This window comes from Arachis ipaensis, chromosome B1, assembly GCF_059453495.1.
Source record: "Arachis ipaensis isolate K30076 ecotype BB chromosome B1, ASM5945349v1, whole genome shotgun sequence".
In the NCBI taxonomy this organism is placed as follows: Eukaryota; Viridiplantae; Streptophyta; class Magnoliopsida; order Fabales; family Fabaceae; genus Arachis; species Arachis ipaensis.
Genome location: NC_142436.1, coordinates 149,121,986 through 149,137,844, shown reverse-complemented (window position 1 = coordinate 149,137,844; position 15,859 = coordinate 149,121,986). Strand labels below are relative to the sequence as shown.

Sequence of the window (15,859 nt, the reverse complement as noted above, 5' to 3'; positions counted from 1 at the left end):
ATTTTTTGTCTCTGTCTTTCCACCAAAGACTACCTAAGAGATGTGGATGATTCGTCGGTGTTTAGGTAGAATCATGAGGAATTTAAATGGTACCGCTGCGGATATATACGAGGAGAGGAATTGAAAGTATTGAAAGAAAGTGAATGTGTTGACAAAATTTAGCATGAGTAGATAATGACAAGATGATTATACTCTTGGTGTCACACATGCTTGAGATGGTCTTTTTGTTTGTCTAAATATAATAGTTAATTTGTGTTGTGATGGTATATTTAGGTTTAGGGATCTTTGTAACTTTTTTTTTTGGATGAAAGTTGAGTTAATTATTTATACTTGATGACAATGACAAAGAAAAATTTAATTGTCTAATTATCATCTTTTTTTTTTTTTGGGTCAAGTTCTAATTATCATCTTTTAAACACACTCTCCGTTTTGGATCGAGATTGAAACTCAACTATCAAAAAAAAAAAGATCTTACTAAAAGACTCCAATACCAAGAGTGATTGGAATTTGGATTCTCTAAAGTTTGAATTTCACTTTAGAGAGTAAAGTGTGATCTCTCACCATTGATTTCATAGGTGGGACCAATAATAAATATGAAAGAGAAACTATTCAAGGGGAGAAGATCACACTTTACTCTGTAAAGTGAAATTCAAACTTTAGAGGATCCAAATCCGAGTGATTGTGCTATGCCTTTTTTATGTTAATCATTTTGATAGTGCCTTCATTGGACAGTGGAAGAGGTGCTAAGGCTTTTTTCTTTTAGGTTTGTTCAGGATTGGGCTTAACCCTAAAGACTTAATTATTCTCTGATAAAAATTATAAGTTGGGCTATAAAGCTTTATAGTATTCTAAAAGCCCAAAAGTTTGACCTGTATGTGTTTTTGTTTGGGCTTGGACCCAAAAGTGTTACAAAAAATTAGCAGTTATTGGGCTTGGACTCACAATTGGCCCATTTAAGCCTAATGATGACGTCACACTTCTCTTCCTAAACCAAAGTTACCAAACTCATTAACTCACGTGGTTTGTTCTGTTTCCGACTTTTCGTTCATTCCTCTTCACCTCTAAACAAGGAAAACTGCTCCACACACAGACAGTGTAAAAAAAATAAGATAAAAATAAAAAAAAAATAAAGAAAATGGAATATTGACCGTTCATTTTTTTCCCCTTTTTTTAATTTCACAAAACCTCTTTGATGTGCTTCATGAGCGCAGAGCCACAGAGAGGGGCTTCACAAAACAAACTCTAAACCCTCCCTCTCTTGCTTCTTTCTTTCTCAACCATCAAACCCATTTCCCATTCGCTTTTTATATTCCAACAATGGGAAAACGCAAACGAATTTCTCATCACTCTCACCCCCAATCCGATCCTCACAACCCTTCTCCTTCTTCAACCGGTACGCTTTTGCTTTTCCCCTTTTTCTCTTCTCTTCTTTCATGGGGTTTTCTTACTTATTACTGTAATGTGATCATGAAATTTAAGTGAACGATTAAACAATATTCCTTTTTTTAATATATATATAACTTTGAAAGAGGTGCCATTGATGGGGGCACTCGAGAAAACGTGATGACTCTGCAAACTCTTTTTTTTTAATTCTTTTGAATTTCGGGTGTTATGCGCATTATTACTGCACTTGTTTATTCTTCTGTGATTTCTAGACGAGAAAGTCAAGGAAAGCAATTTACTTTGACTTTGCTTTACCCTTATTCAGCCCTGTTCTATGTGGTTTTAATTTCGTTTTGAGGGTTTCGTGATCCTTGAAAAGTTTTTATTTTTCTTTCCCTAGTTGGATGTCTTTGTTACTCCATCAACATCTTTGAAAATCTAGTGGATATAGACAGTTTTTATTTAGGTAGATAGCTTTCCTAAGCTAAGATCAATCTGAAATTGGGGAAAAATAAACGAGTTTACATTGTTTCCTCTTTTTGCCTTACTTTATTATTTGAGCTCATTTTCATGTGTTTTAGCGTCTTTTATCCCTATAGTTTGATGACGTTCTCTTTTTAAATGGTTTTGTTATTACACTAGTGCTCTTCTTTTTTTTTTTTTTCTTTTTTTTTTTTTTTTCACTTACACATTTTAGAGATAATTTGGGTTAGTTTCATAAGTTGGATCTCAAATGTCTTTTGCACAATGTTCATTCTCCATACTTATGTGCATTGCCATTAAAGGTGCTCACTTTCTGCAATTATTGGCTTAACAAATTGCGATCATCTTTAGACATGATCATATTGCATTTTATACCTCAATTTTTGCTGTGGTTTTTTCCAGATGGAGTAGCATTGAGATTATTAATATATATGAGTTTGTGTGGGTGGTTTTGTTGGATTCTCTGATAATAGTGAAATTGTTCAGAATTTGTGAGTTGTTGTAGCATGCTATTTGTTTGCTGGCTTGGGTGGTTTGGGAGTTGGTCAATCTGTGTCCAGTTTCTTATGATAGCAGGATATCTACGGTGGAATTGCAAGCCGGACGATATCATGTTCATGAATTTTTGTCTAGAAGAAATTAGGATGGGCAGAAATTGTCCGATTTATCTTTTGGCCTTCTGTTTTTTGCTTGTTTATTTGTACTTGGTAATCTATGTAAGTGATTGGCCATGTTACTAAATGCTTGTTTTGGTATTTTATTAATTTTTCAGAAGCCATTCTCCACTCTTCTAACATGGAACTATTGTCAGATGAGGTTGGCTTCTTTTCTCTTGATTAATGTATTTCCTCGTGTAACGTTTGCTTTTGCAACTTCTAGTTTCTTCGTTCTTATTCATTTTTCATCCTTACACCATTGGTTGATGAAGATGGTTATACATGAATAAACTTGTGCAGATACAGAATGTACACTTCTGCTTATCTTTGGAAGTAGTATGAAAGTAATTCACAAGCATCCACTGCTTTCTTTTGATTTCATATTACTTAGTCGATAACATTGACTTCCATCATTTGTCAACTTTCTATGCGTCTTTGCAGAAACCTTCACATTCAGGCAACTCTAGTGCACCCCCTATGCAACCCGGACTGGATATGATAGATGGATCTATGAAGCTACTGAATACCCATCCAACTATGCCGCATCATCATCATCAGGGTCTTGGCCGTTCAATATTTTTGAAGCGTTCAAGACATTACTATGGTCACCAGTATTCACGACGCAACTCTGCCAATCATGCCAATGCATCGTCTTCTCGTGGCAAGGGTGTTTCTTCGTATGATGATAGACTTCCTTTTAAGTTGGCTTATCAACCCAACTCACAATCGAGACAGCTTGTTGGTGAGTCATTAGTGCTTATATTCCTGCCACACGAGTTAAAATTTTCAATTTTATAGTAGTGTTTCAAAATTCAGATCAATTCACTAGAAAAGTTGATCTTCGTTTTCTGCCATCCTTTTTCCCCCCAGAATACAGAGAGAAGACATTTTCCAGACCGGAGAGAATCCGGTCAAGTTCAATAGCAATGGATGCAGTATCCCCCGATGCCGTGAAGACGGTTTGTGCGATTTGTCAGAAGCCACTGAGGCGGAAATTTAATCTTCTCGGAGGTTCACTTTCTTGCTGTGAACTCTCTGTTGTGGCCGTTTTAGTATGCGGTCACATTTATCATGCGGATTGTCTGGAGCAGAGAACTTGTATTGAAGAAATACGGGACCCCTCATGTCCTGTGTGTTTAGGTCTACTTCTGCAGGTTAAAGGACAGTAATATTTTCCAAGGGGATGAATGTTACAACATGAAGTTGAACATGTGCAACTAATGATGAAGGGTTTTTTTGGAAGATAACAAAATGGAAGACCATGAGCTCAGCTTGGATAATATGTTGGAGACTATTAGTATCAGTCAACAGAATCTCTGGTTAATCTTGTAGGGTTTGAGCATAGGGAGAGATTGTGTAACTTATTTTATACTCTTAATAGTTATCACTTATCAATAGATGCATAGGGTATCATAATAATAGTATGTAACAACTTAAAAGCTTAACTTATCTGAGTGATGGATGACATATAGATTCTAGTAGCTGTAAATGTTTCATGATTTCAAATTTTAAATGACCATACTAATTGAAATTAGTGTTCAATTTTGGCCCTTTTAGTGGAAAGAAAAAAAAAAGGGGTAGTATTGGCTTAAGTGCAAGGTAAATAAATATAAGGAAAAAGCTGTTGGTCATATGATATTTAATTCTTTTATCAATTAGATCAAGAGGTATATGAAATCAGTCATTAATATATTAATAATTTAATATTAAAAAATATACGGTGGTTGGTATTAATGTATGCATAATTTTTTTTTATTTTTTTAGTTTTCTACGGTATTTTTCAACCCGACAAGTCAAGACTAATCCGTCACGGATCTGAGTTTTATTTAACACTATATTTGTTTGAAGAGAAAATGGAAGGAAAGAAAAGGGAGGAAAGAAAAGAGGAAGGAAAATGATCATTTTCCATTGTTTGGTTATGAAGAGAAATTGGAGAGGAAAGAAAAGGAGTGGAAAAAAACTGGTGGGAATGTTGGAAAGAAAAGGGAGGGAAAACTTATTTTCTCTCACAACTTTCAATATTACCCCTTCACTTTTTTCAATGTATTTTATAATACAAGGATAAAGTTATCTTTTTATAACATTTCTTTCCTTCTTATTTTCCTTTCATCCAAACACATCTAAAGAAAATAAAAATCCACTCAATTTCTTTCCTTTCTTTTATTTCCTTTTTATTTCTTTCCTTCCAACCAAACATAGCCTAAGGGCTGGCCAATGAGTGCGGAATTCGAATGTTTGTGGATGAGGGAGCTGAGTGGTCAGTGACCAATCCAAGTTGGTTTATTTTTTTTCTTTTTATTTTAGGCCGTGGAGATGAACTGAAAGAAAGAAAGTCAAACGGGGCTTTTAGTTTTCCTATCGGAAAACCAAATAGCCCAATTTCTGTTGTTATCTAAAAACACTGTTTGGAAGTGGACCTTGAGGACAAAATTTTTTAAAGCACTGGACGCTTCATATCCAAAAACAAAACTCGACCTTTAGCCCAAATGAATAAGGCCCGTTGACGTCTTTATTCCTACACCAGCAATATGGAATTTATATTTTGTTGGCCCGAAACAGCTATGCCAAAAAACTCAAGAATTTATATTCAATTTTTAAAAACGTGAAATACACTGAACTGAGAATAACACATAGAATTCAACAAAACACATCGTATGTTACAGTAAATCAGTGAAAGAAAACAAAAAGAGAACCAGAGTTGTTGGATAGGGATATGCATTTAATATCCTCACCCAACAATACAAGAAAATCCACAAGACACAATAATGGAGAATTTAGAGTGTCATTAATTATTAGGAATGTGGCGTAAGATTTTGGGGATTGGGTTATTTTGTCTGCCTCTTAATAACAATTACAGGCTGACAGTTTAGACATGTTGTTCTTGGCCAGCTCAACCCTCCAAAGCTGGACACTCTCTCAATGGGATGAGGGTCTTAGAATCTATGTCACTTCCACTAGTCACTCATTATTACCACTTTGCATATCTTTGATGAGAAAATATGAGGGAGATATCCTTTAAATATTTTTTTTTAGAGTAAAAGACAAATTCGTCCTTAACTTTTTTTTTTGTGGACATTTTCGTCTTCGAAGTTTGGAAAATATTTTAATGTCCTTGACCCTCCAAAAAAGTGGACATATTTACCCCTCCGTTAGAGTCGTTCCGTTTGTCCTGACGGAAAACGGTGACGTGGCTCCCGTGGCACTAACCTGGCCATTACGGGCTGCCACGTTGGATGGACTTTTGAAAAGAGGACGTATTAGTCCTCAGGAACCAAAACGTCGCCGTTTCTCCCCCACCCCAATCTATGAAATCCTTGAGCCCTAATCCTTTGAATGCAGTGTGAAGGTGAAGCGGGTGAAGGAAGAAAGGGAGCATTCCGACCCATGGCATCCGACAGAGCTCGGCCACAAGTCCGACGGCCAGACCATCGAGTGGCTCCTCCGCCAGGCCGAGCCCTCAATCATCGCTGCCACCGGAATCGGAACCACTCCCGCTAGCTTCTCCTCCGTTTCCGTCTCCGTATGCAGCGGTGCTGGCTCTCTCTCTTCTCCTTCCTCAACCTCCGCATCGTCTTCGCTCGACCACAAGCCCTTGCTCGCTCCCACTCCCTTCATGATGCAGCAGTTCTCAACGGGAAGCTTCTCGTCAAGGAAGGCTGGTTATGACCCTTTTATGTCTCTCCAAGGGGACAAGTCTATGATCCCAGAACAGATAATTGGAAAAACATGGCTGTTGGACTTAGAGAAGGCTGGACCGGTTCAAGTGTCATTGTTTATGGCCACTTGTTTGTTGTCTCTGAGCTCGAAAGAATGAAGCTAAAGGTCTATGACACAAAAACAGACTCCTGGGATGCCATAGATGGCCCCCCTTTGCCTGAGCAAATATGCAAGCCTTTTGCTGTCAATGCTTGCGATTGCCATATTTATGTTGTGGGCCGAAATCTTCATGTTGCTGTTGGTCATATCTCTAGACTGCTTCCAGACGAAAATTCTGACGAAAAATGGAGCTTCAGTGTCCGGTGGCATGTAATCGATGCACCGGAGAGTTTATCTGATCTCACTCCTTCAAGCTCTCAGGTGCTGTTTGCATAATTTTTCTTATTCTCTCAGATCCGTTTTCTCCATATGCAATTTCTGGTAAGTTGCTGATTCTATTTGAGAGTGTAGCAATTTTTCCAAAGTTATAAGGAGTTCTTACATGTTCTTCATAAATTGCACAATCTGGATTGGTTGAATTGTGAACTGAGCCTGTGAAATTGAATTTGTGCTCTGTTGTTGGTGAATATGTCGCTGAATTGCATATTGAATATGAATTTGCTTAGACTCCTGCCTCTCATTTTTCTTGAAATTTCGCTGATGTTGTTGCGATTTGTTACTCTGTTGATTCTTTGTTTATGTGTTTTGGATGCATTGCTAATGATTCTGGAATTGCAGAACTGGAAGTACTGAATTTGTTGCTTCTGGATTTGGTGAAGTATTGTTGATTGGAAATGCAGAAGGAGATTAAAGTGTGTTTGGAGGGGTGGGGAGAAACGGCGTCGTTTTGGGGTGAGAGGACTAATATGTCCTGTTTTGAAAAGCTACACGTTTTGGTGTGAAAGGACTAATACGTCCTCTTTTCAAAAGTCCATCCCACGTGGCTGCCCGTAACGGCCAGGTCAGCACTATGGGAGCCGCGTCACTGTTTTCCGTCAGGGCAAACGGAGCGACTCTAACGGAGGGATAAATATGTCCACTTTTTCGGAGGGCCAGGGACATTAAAATATTTTCCAAACTTCGGGGACGAAAATGTCTGCGGAAAAAAAGGTTAGGGACAAATTTATCCTTTACTCTATTTTTATTTAAAATAAATAATTTTTTTATTTTTTAAATAATTAGTATGTAAAAATAAATATTTAAATTAATTAAATTATAATAAATTTTTGTAAAAGACTGATTAGAGGCTAAATTTTAAAGGATAAATAATATTTTATATAATTAAGTATCTTTTAAATATTATCGTTTATTCAATTTTTAGAAAAAAATAATAAAAAATAAATAACTTTTTTTATATTCTGAACAATTGAAACCCAAAAGTAAGTATTTAAATTAATTAAATAATAATAAATTCTTAAAATAACTGATTAAAGACTGAATTTTAAAGGATAAATAGTATTTTTTATAATTAAAAGGAAACTTTTTTTTTTATTAGGCGAAGACTCACATGTAGTTAATATCATGTGAAGTTAATAGTTGAGAATTATCAAATAATTTGACTAAATTATTATCTAACGCTTATCGACTATTTATTTTGCATAAAGACTGTATGCGATTTTTCTTTTTCTTTTTTTATTATTTTTAAAAGTCGCAAATAATATTCGTTTGAGAAGCTCTAGAAAATTAATTATAGCATAAGTCAATTCAATTAATTTTTTTGTTTTTAATTTTAAAATTTTAAAAAATAAAATAATAAAAAATTATTTTATTTTTTTATGCAACTAACATATTTTTCAACCAATTAACTATAATACTATACTCAAATTGGTTCCTAGCAGAATCGTATTCGTTTAGCGTTTTTCTATATTCGAATGCCAATAGTAAACATCTAAGTCAAGGAAGTGAGGAACCCACTAAGTGACGAATCGTAGAAATTAAATAGATGTTTCTCAACCCAAAGTGGGTTATTATGTAATTCAATCATTTTTGTCTTAAAGTAAAATTTAAAAATTATATTTCTTCCTTGGAAGCAAACCCCATAAGCCAATGCTTACAAGAGATGGCGAGGGCAAAACAGTCCAATCAAATTTTGTCAACAACCAAAGCCAAACATTAATATCTGCGTATGCAACAAAAAATATACACGCCTGCCATGCAAATATGCAATGCTATGAGGACATGTCGGCAATATGAATAAAACGGAGAAAAAAAAAATGGATGGTGGATGGACACAGAAAATAAACTAAGAATGAATTACTAGGATATGTTTAAACTTTTAAATACCATCTACCGAATAAAACACCTTAAATTTAACTTTCATTTATTATATAGATGCCAAAATCTATACCTTTTTTCTTTGTTTTAACCTTTGATAAACATATCAATCCAACTTTTACTGAATCAAATTTGCACTTAGAAAATTTACTAACAAATATTCTAAAAATATTAATGCAAATTTTTATTTTTTCTTATCATTTACTTTCTTAACCAATATCTTTAAATAATTATTAGCAATATCCTTAAATAAAAAATATATTTTAAATAAAAAGTACTATGTACATATCAAAATCAGTCATTATATATTTATGTAGTTTAATTATTTTTCATATATATTTTAATTTTAAAGTATATTTATATTAGTAATTAATTTTATTGTATACTTAACATAATTATTTTATGAAATCTATACATCATGGTAAAAACTTATATGTAGTAAGTTAATAGTAGATAATTATTAGATAATAATTTAGTTAAATATATTTTTTAATATTTTTTATTATTAATTTTACATAAAAATAATTACATGTGAATTTTTATTATGTATTATTATTTTAATACGAAACTCTAAGTGGTAGAATTAATTTGGATAAAATATATTTTTATTTTTGAAATTTGTCAAAAATTTTAAAAATATCCTTAAATTTTAATTTATTTTAATTTTATCTATGACTGACAATGGGTAGGGTAGGGGGTTTGGACTCTACCCTAACCCTACCCGCAGGTTGAAAACTTTTTTAAAATTCTACCGTATCCTATTTGCAGGTTGAGAATTTTTCAACCCTAATCCTACCTGCACCTTAAAATTCTAAACCCTACTCTACCCGACCTTATCTGCAGAAAAATAAAAAAAATTTAAGTAAATATAAAAGGAAAAGTCTAGGGGACCAGCAACTTTGTTAAATTCTAGCCAGCATGTAACCAGCAAAAAAAGTAAACCATTGGATGAAATTTCACACCAATCTCACACCATTAAAATCATCATTGATGGCTATTTGATGGCTACAAAACACAAAAATTGCTGGCCCCCTAGCATTCCTCAATATAAAATTCAACCATTCTAAATTGCATACATATTAATAAAATAGAAAATAAAAAACTAAGTTTAAATTAAAATTAAAAATAATAAAATTTTAAAGAAATCTAACATAAAATTACAAATAATATAATCATCAACTAGTTTAGTAGTTATTTCAAGTTTTTATAAGAGAAAGATTGTGGTTCAACACTCACTTTCTTCACTACATACATAACTTTTACATATATATTATATAATATATTAGGAGTACGGATAGGGTAGGGTAGGGTAGGGTATACCTTGAACCTGTACCTTACCCTAATCACAGGCGAACTCGCACCACACCCTAACCTACGCGCAGCGGGTCGGATAAACAACTCTACCCGAACGGATTGATCCGGATTAAGTATCCGCAAATAGGGTATAAATTGTCAGCCCTAATTTTATCTTTAATATTTTCGATTTACATCAATTTGACAAAAAAAAATGTGAACATAAAAATAAAATTGATACAAATTAAAAAAATTAAAAATAAAATTAAAATAAATTAAAATTTAAAAATATTTTTAAAACTTTAACAAAGTTCATGAATAAAAAATAGGATTAATCTCTACATACAAGTGTTTTGCATTTACAAGTCTGAACGAAACCCACCCATTAAACGCGTTGCTTATGTTACGTGCCTTTTTAACAGAATTTTAAATCAATTCAAATCAATTAACGCACAAATATATAACTTCCATTTTTCAAAAGATTTCGTTTCTTTTTTCGAGTTTATTGCCAAATTTGTTGGATCTCCTTCGTGCGTTCTCTCTTTGCTTCGTTTTTTTTCGATTTTTGTAATTTCTGAAATCAAGCTTTGAAATCGTTTTGAAGATAATGGAATTTCAGAAATACACCCAAACGATTACATAAATACATCCAAATGATTACAGAAATACATCCAAACAGTTACAGAAATACACCCAAAGGATTTAAGAAATACACCAAAAACAGGGGGAGACAGTATATTTCTTCTTGAAATCTTTTAATGTTTTGCTGGTTAAAGATGAGTCACATGACAGAGACAATCTAAAAGAAAAACCTAGAAGAACAGTAAAACAGTACCTTGAATAATGTTTCTTCCTTTTTTCTGGTGATTTTTATAGAGATTTGTATCTTTTCTTCTTGATTTCTTCTACTCTTCGCGAAGAGTTGGAACGTTTCTGCAGAATCGTAGTAGTTTGTTTCGAATGTCCCTTAAATCTTGATGGTTTGCGTTTTGATTGAGGAAGAAGAGAAAGAGTGAACGTGTTGTGAAAGGGGCGCGTGTTTTTTTCTTGGACTTGGAGCAATTTGTATAGCTTGTAAGCCAAAAAGACTTGAATGTGTAGCAGAGCTCTAAAAAATATACTTTAGCCGGTTAATTAATATCATAACTTAAGTTATCCTATTTACTTGTCTTACACGCAGGAAGATAGAAAAGGGGGACAAATGCAAATACATGGAATGAAGAGGGCAAGAGAGCAAAAAAGAAGAGTGTCCATAGACCGTAAATTATAAATACTTAAATAGAAGCATGATGTAAACAACTCAGCAGAAGCAGTGTTACAATTTTATGACAACCCAAAGAAAGATTCGAATCTTGGTAGCCGAACATTCCATCGAGGAACAACAGATCCAACGGTCATGAGGCAGCGAAGTCACAGCAGTGTCGAAAAATTCCAAAGCATAATTCTAGCATCTCAATTTCTCATGACCCATTATTAACGAACGAAAAGGAACGTACCAATTTGCATTTCACCATTACCAACCAATCATTTCTTCCACTCCTTTCTCTCTTCCACTCTTTCCTCCGCCTCTGCTGGCGGGAACGCCCGTTGACCGTTTGGTAACCGTTTTTCCTTCTGCTTCTGCTGCAAAACTTGTTTCTTCTCCAGGAAGAAAAAGGAAACTTTTTTTTTCTCCTCTTTGGTTTGTGTTGTTCTTCCTCTCATGGAGGTTGTGGAAGGGTCGCCGCCCAAGAAGACGTTGGCTGAGAAGGTGTTCGGAAGCAAGAAGAGTTTCAACAATGAGAGTTCTTCGTCCCAACAGGATGCTGATGGAGCTGATGCAGGAATGGAGCTCATGGAGATTGGAGCTGAAAAGACCAAAAATGTCTTGATCCTCATGAGTGACACCGGTGGTGGCCACAGAGCTTCCGCTGAGGCCATCCGTGATGCCTTCCAAATCGAATTCGGTGATGAGTACAGGGTAATTCATGATTCATCCATTGTTACCTTCTATTTTTACTATTTTGTTCTAATTGCTTCTTTGGTGTTTGATTTGGATCTGATGCTTTTCAATTTTGATGCTTCTGTATGTCCCATCTTTACTGTAACAAATTCTGCAGCTCATTCAAAAATTTTCAAATTCTGCCGCAAAAGATTCTTTTTTTGGCCTTAAATTTGAAAAATTTTGTTTTTTTTTCAAGAATATATAATTTTTATGGTTGTGGGATATTTTTCTGTGATTCATCATTCATGTGCTTTTGTCTTTCATGTTTGGCTAGCTAGCTAGCTTTGTGGTAACGCAGAATTTGTCGCTACTTGGCTTACTTTTCTTTTCTTCTTGGAGCTTTTTGCCCTCTGGCTTTTGTTTTCAATCTTTTTCTCTTTGTGAAACAAGGATTAGTTTTTTGTATTTGTTGCCTTTTGCTGGTTTTTCTTCTTTTAGTTTGTTACCTAAATCTCTCTATGCTGATAAGGTGGCCTACTCAATTTTGCAGGTATTCATTAAGGATGTTTGGAAGGAATACACAGGGTGGCCATTGAATGATATGGAGGGACAATACAAATTCATGGTTAAGCATGTTCAACTTTGGAATGTTGCTTTTCATAGTACTTCTCCAAGATGGATACACTCTGCATATTTAGCTGCCATTGCCGCCTACTATGCTAGGTACATTCCTCTCCTGAGATTTCCTCATTAGTTTTTGCCATCCAATGACTAACTTCATTTTATAGTGTTAAATTATTGATTCATTTGCAACATGTTATGTCATCATTATTATCATTCGTAAAATAACTACAATGGTAACAATTAATAAATTCTGTAGCTGTAGAATCTTTCCACTTTTCTAATGCAATATGTAATTTTTTAGGGATGTGGAAGCAGGGCTGATGGAGGTGAAGCCGGCTATTATAATCAGCGTGCATCCATTGATGCAGCATATTCCATTGTGGGTTCTAAAATGGCAAGGCCTGCAGAAAAAAGTTATATTTTCCACTGTCATTACAGACCTTACTACTTGCCATCCTACTTGGTAAGTTAACTATATATTTTTACATTTCATTATGTTAGTTCCCCTTGTTCTGAAGTAAAAGTTCATCATTCATCAATTAATGTTTAGGTGCTATGTTTAACATGTTTGTAGGTTTCATCCTTGGGTGAATAGATGCTACTGCCCTTCACAAGAGGTGGCTAAGAAAGCACAACAAGAAGGCCTTAGTGAGGAACAAATCAAAGTTTGTGGCTTGCCCATTAGGCCTTCGTTCGCACGCGCAGTTCTAGTGAAGGTATGCATAAAATGCATTATGCATACTGAAACTCTACTATGAATATAGCTTTTGCTTTCAGTGATGGACCTGGCTTTCTCCTTTTAATTTTATAGGATGAACTAAGGGCAGAATTCGAGATGGATCCCGTCTTGCCTGCAGTTTTGCTGATGGGGGGTGGTGAAGGATTTGGTCCTGTCAAGAAAACTGCAAAGGCCTTGGGGGAATCGCTTTATGACAAAGAAGCTCAGAAGCCAATCGGCCAGATAGTAATCATTTGCGGTCGTAACAAGAACCTAGCATCCACCCTTGAAGCTATCGAATGGAAGGTTCCAGTAAAGGTGCCAATTTAACAGGCTTCACTCCTTAAATCTATGGTGTATGAATTGCAAGTACTAGAGATGAGCATAACAGAATAGGACACGCTAATCAAACTTTTGTTGTTTGGTTTGTGTAGATTAGAGGATTTGAGAAACAAATGGCAAAATGGATGGGAGCCTGTGATTGCATCATAACAAAAGTAAGTTAAGCCAATTTGCTGACTCAATATTTGCAACTTCACATGTTAATATTTTAGCATAGGCTCATTGGTTCCATGATATTCTCAGGCTGGACCAGGGACAATTTCAGAAGCATTGATCAGAGGGCTTCCCATAATTCTCAATGATTATATCCCTGGACAGGTGAATGATTAAAAGGGTTCTGATCCTTGCCTTTCACTCTTCCTGTCTTTGTCTTCATTCCAATATTGATTAACAGTTTCAATGATAATAAATACAGGAAAAGGGAAATGTACCCTATGTGGTAGACAATGGAGCTGGTGTCTTCACCAGGAGTTCTAAGGAAACAGCGAAAATCGTGGCAGAGTGGTTCAGCACAAAACAAGATGAACGGAAAAAAATGGCAGAGAATGCATTGAAGTTAGCACAACCAGAGGCAGTCTTTGACATTGTGAGGGACATCCATGAACTAGCTGCGCAAAGGGAGCCGTCAAACTTTCCATACGAATTGACGGCTTCATTTTCTAGCCTAATCTAAAATTTGATTGCTCCTGCAACTTCCCACTAGTCTTTTCTTTTTTGGGTTTTTCTTGTCCCCCACTAGAATTGACATGTATAGTTAGCTTTTCAAATTGCATCATTCTTTATCCTAGTGGGTTGGATTTACCATTATGAGCTACAAATTCTGGTAAAAAATCTCTCTTGTTTATAAGAAATGGGTTTAACATTGTACTCTGCACTTCAGTCTAATGGTTTTTGTTCAATTCCCCTTTTTCTTTTCCTCCTTGGAATTGTATTTAGCATTTCATAAACCAAGATTTTGCTTTGTAACGGGTCACTTTACTAAGAAATATTATTTGTCTATGCTTACTTGATTTATCCTTTTAAGAAATAACATATAATGTCGTGTTTTTGAATATCTTGCTGCTGTTAAGCTTGGTAGAAGCAATGTGACAAAAAAAGAAGAAAGAAAAATTGAAAAGTCATTACATACATTTATCCAAAATCAAAGAAACATGGTTGAGACACTTAGTTAGACATTGCATTCACATTTCACACAGTATTGACTGGATCAAATGACTGGTAGTAGAATAATGAAAATACTAATGCATACGACAAAGTCAGTGTAATGTGTTCTTATATTAAAGCATTGAATATGACGGAAACATAAAAAAAAATGCATCATTCTCATTTACATGAAACACATTACCAACCTCACACATGAGGGCTATGCCTATGTTAGTTAGTTTCCTGTGGCTGCAGCTGGAGACAGAGTGTTATTAGCCGAAAACATGTGACGCAACTCCAATAACAATCACTGCCACTTGCCATTCTTGGGTAATGCTACTATCATACAAGTAATGCAATGTTGTTTCAAAATGTGCTTATACTTGGTCGTGCCTTCTATTGTTAGGTATAAAAAAAAGTTAAGGGTGTTTTAAAAAATCTCTAAATCCAAATTGAATTCAATAAGATAGAGACACTTCACATGTAACTACCATTCTTATTGTAATTGTATGATAAATCAAACTGATATACCAGGAAAACATTGCCAGGTTGCTACTGGTTGTTCATGTGATTAAAGAACTAGATTGCTAGATTTGCATTGACTATAAGATGGATATTTTCTTCTGCAAGCACGAAAACTTAGGTCATTTTCAAATTTTTGTATAGTATTTGAATGAACGGCTCTAGGATGATGTCAAGGAAAAATTTTCCCTTTGAATATTCCCTAGTGCAAATATGTGGGTACCTCATGAGGCCCAAGTGGTGAATACTATATTAATGTTTTGATAACAACAGAATGTGTATATAATATAATAATATAATATAGTCCTAGGACTAAGATTAAGAAAATATATTATACCTACATAATTTTTGGAATCCCCATCCATTGGTACTTTTAAGATTAATTGTGATGCTAGTTATTTTGGTTCGGGTGATAGTGTTGGTTTTGCTTGTGTTATTAGAGATTGTAATGGGAGCTGGCAAAGGGGGTGTTTGGGAATGATTGAGAGTAATAGTATTCTTCAAGGAGAATTGTTTGCTATTTGGAGAGGATATCTCTTAGCTTGGGATGTGGGTCAACGAGATGTTATTTGTGAGACGGATTGTGTGGAAGCATTTAATCTTGTTACTCAAGATGGTTTTGGATTTATTGATCCACTGGTGCTCAAAATAAGAGATATCATGCATTGGAATTGGCGGGTTGACTTTCGTTTGATTATGAGAGATGCAAACACGGTGGCAGATACTATGGCAAAGATGGCGATGAAGTTACAACTTTCGCAAGTGGAACTTCTTTCACCTTGGGAAGAGTTTAAGAGTAAT

The 15,859-nt window shown here is 34.9% G+C and overlaps 2 protein-coding genes across 3 annotated transcripts; both read left to right on the top strand.

Moving 5' to 3' along the window:
* Window positions 1-1,021: 1,021 nt before the first annotated feature.
* LOC107640558 (uncharacterized) lies at window positions 1,022-3,989 on the top strand. 2 transcript variants are annotated; one of them, XM_016344078.3, is made up of 5 exons: window positions 1,197-1,393; window positions 2,639-2,682; window positions 2,823-2,866; window positions 2,964-3,264; window positions 3,393-3,989. In XM_016344078.3, the coding sequence occupies exons 3-5, from the start codon at window positions 2,861-2,863 to the stop codon at window positions 3,689-3,691; spliced, it is 606 nt and encodes a 201-aa protein (XP_016199564.1). In that variant the 5' UTR covers window positions 1,197-1,393; window positions 2,639-2,682; window positions 2,823-2,860; the 3' UTR covers window positions 3,692-3,989. The 2 variants fall into 2 exon arrangements, with proteins under 2 accessions (XP_016199558.1, XP_016199564.1); XM_016344072.3 differs by lacking the exon at window positions 2,823-2,866 and having other exon boundaries at window positions 1,022-1,393.
* A 7,101-nt stretch (window positions 3,990-11,090) lies between these two features.
* MGD2 (monogalactosyldiacylglycerol synthase 2) lies at window positions 11,091-14,398 on the top strand. Its single transcript, XM_016344065.3, has 8 exons — window positions 11,091-11,745; window positions 12,260-12,432; window positions 12,635-12,796; window positions 12,908-13,049; window positions 13,145-13,369; window positions 13,486-13,548; window positions 13,637-13,711; window positions 13,809-14,398. Exons 1-8 carry the CDS (start codon window positions 11,488-11,490, stop codon window positions 14,064-14,066), a joined length of 1,356 nt encoding a protein of 451 aa, XP_016199551.1. The 5' UTR covers window positions 11,091-11,487; the 3' UTR covers window positions 14,067-14,398.
* The last annotated feature ends 1,461 nt before the right edge of the window (window positions 14,399-15,859 follow it).

What these genes read in the sequence shown, in the direction of transcription:
- LOC107640558 (XM_016344072.3), top strand. Translation starts at nt 1,318, where the DNA reads ATGGGAAAACGCAAACGAATTTCTCATCACTCTCACCCCCAATCCGAT. An exon ending in CCCTTCTCCTTCTTCAACCG is followed by an intron (nt 1,394 to 2,638) that starts GTACGCTTTTGC and finishes TTAATTTTTCAG; the next exon opens with AAGCCATTCTCCACTCTTCT. An exon ending in ACAATCGAGACAGCTTGTTG is followed by an intron (nt 3,265 to 3,392) that starts GTGAGTCATTAG and finishes TTTTCCCCCCAG; the next exon opens with AATACAGAGAGAAGACATTT.
- MGD2 (XM_016344065.3), top strand. Translation starts at nt 11,488, where the DNA reads ATGGAGGTTGTGGAAGGGTCGCCGCCCAAGAAGACGTTGGCTGAGAAG. An exon ending in AATTCGGTGATGAGTACAGG is followed by an intron (nt 11,746 to 12,259) that starts GTAATTCATGAT and finishes TCAATTTTGCAG; the next exon opens with GTATTCATTAAGGATGTTTG. An exon ending in ATTGCCGCCTACTATGCTAG is followed by an intron (nt 12,433 to 12,634) that starts GTACATTCCTCT and finishes GTAATTTTTTAG; the next exon opens with GGATGTGGAAGCAGGGCTGA.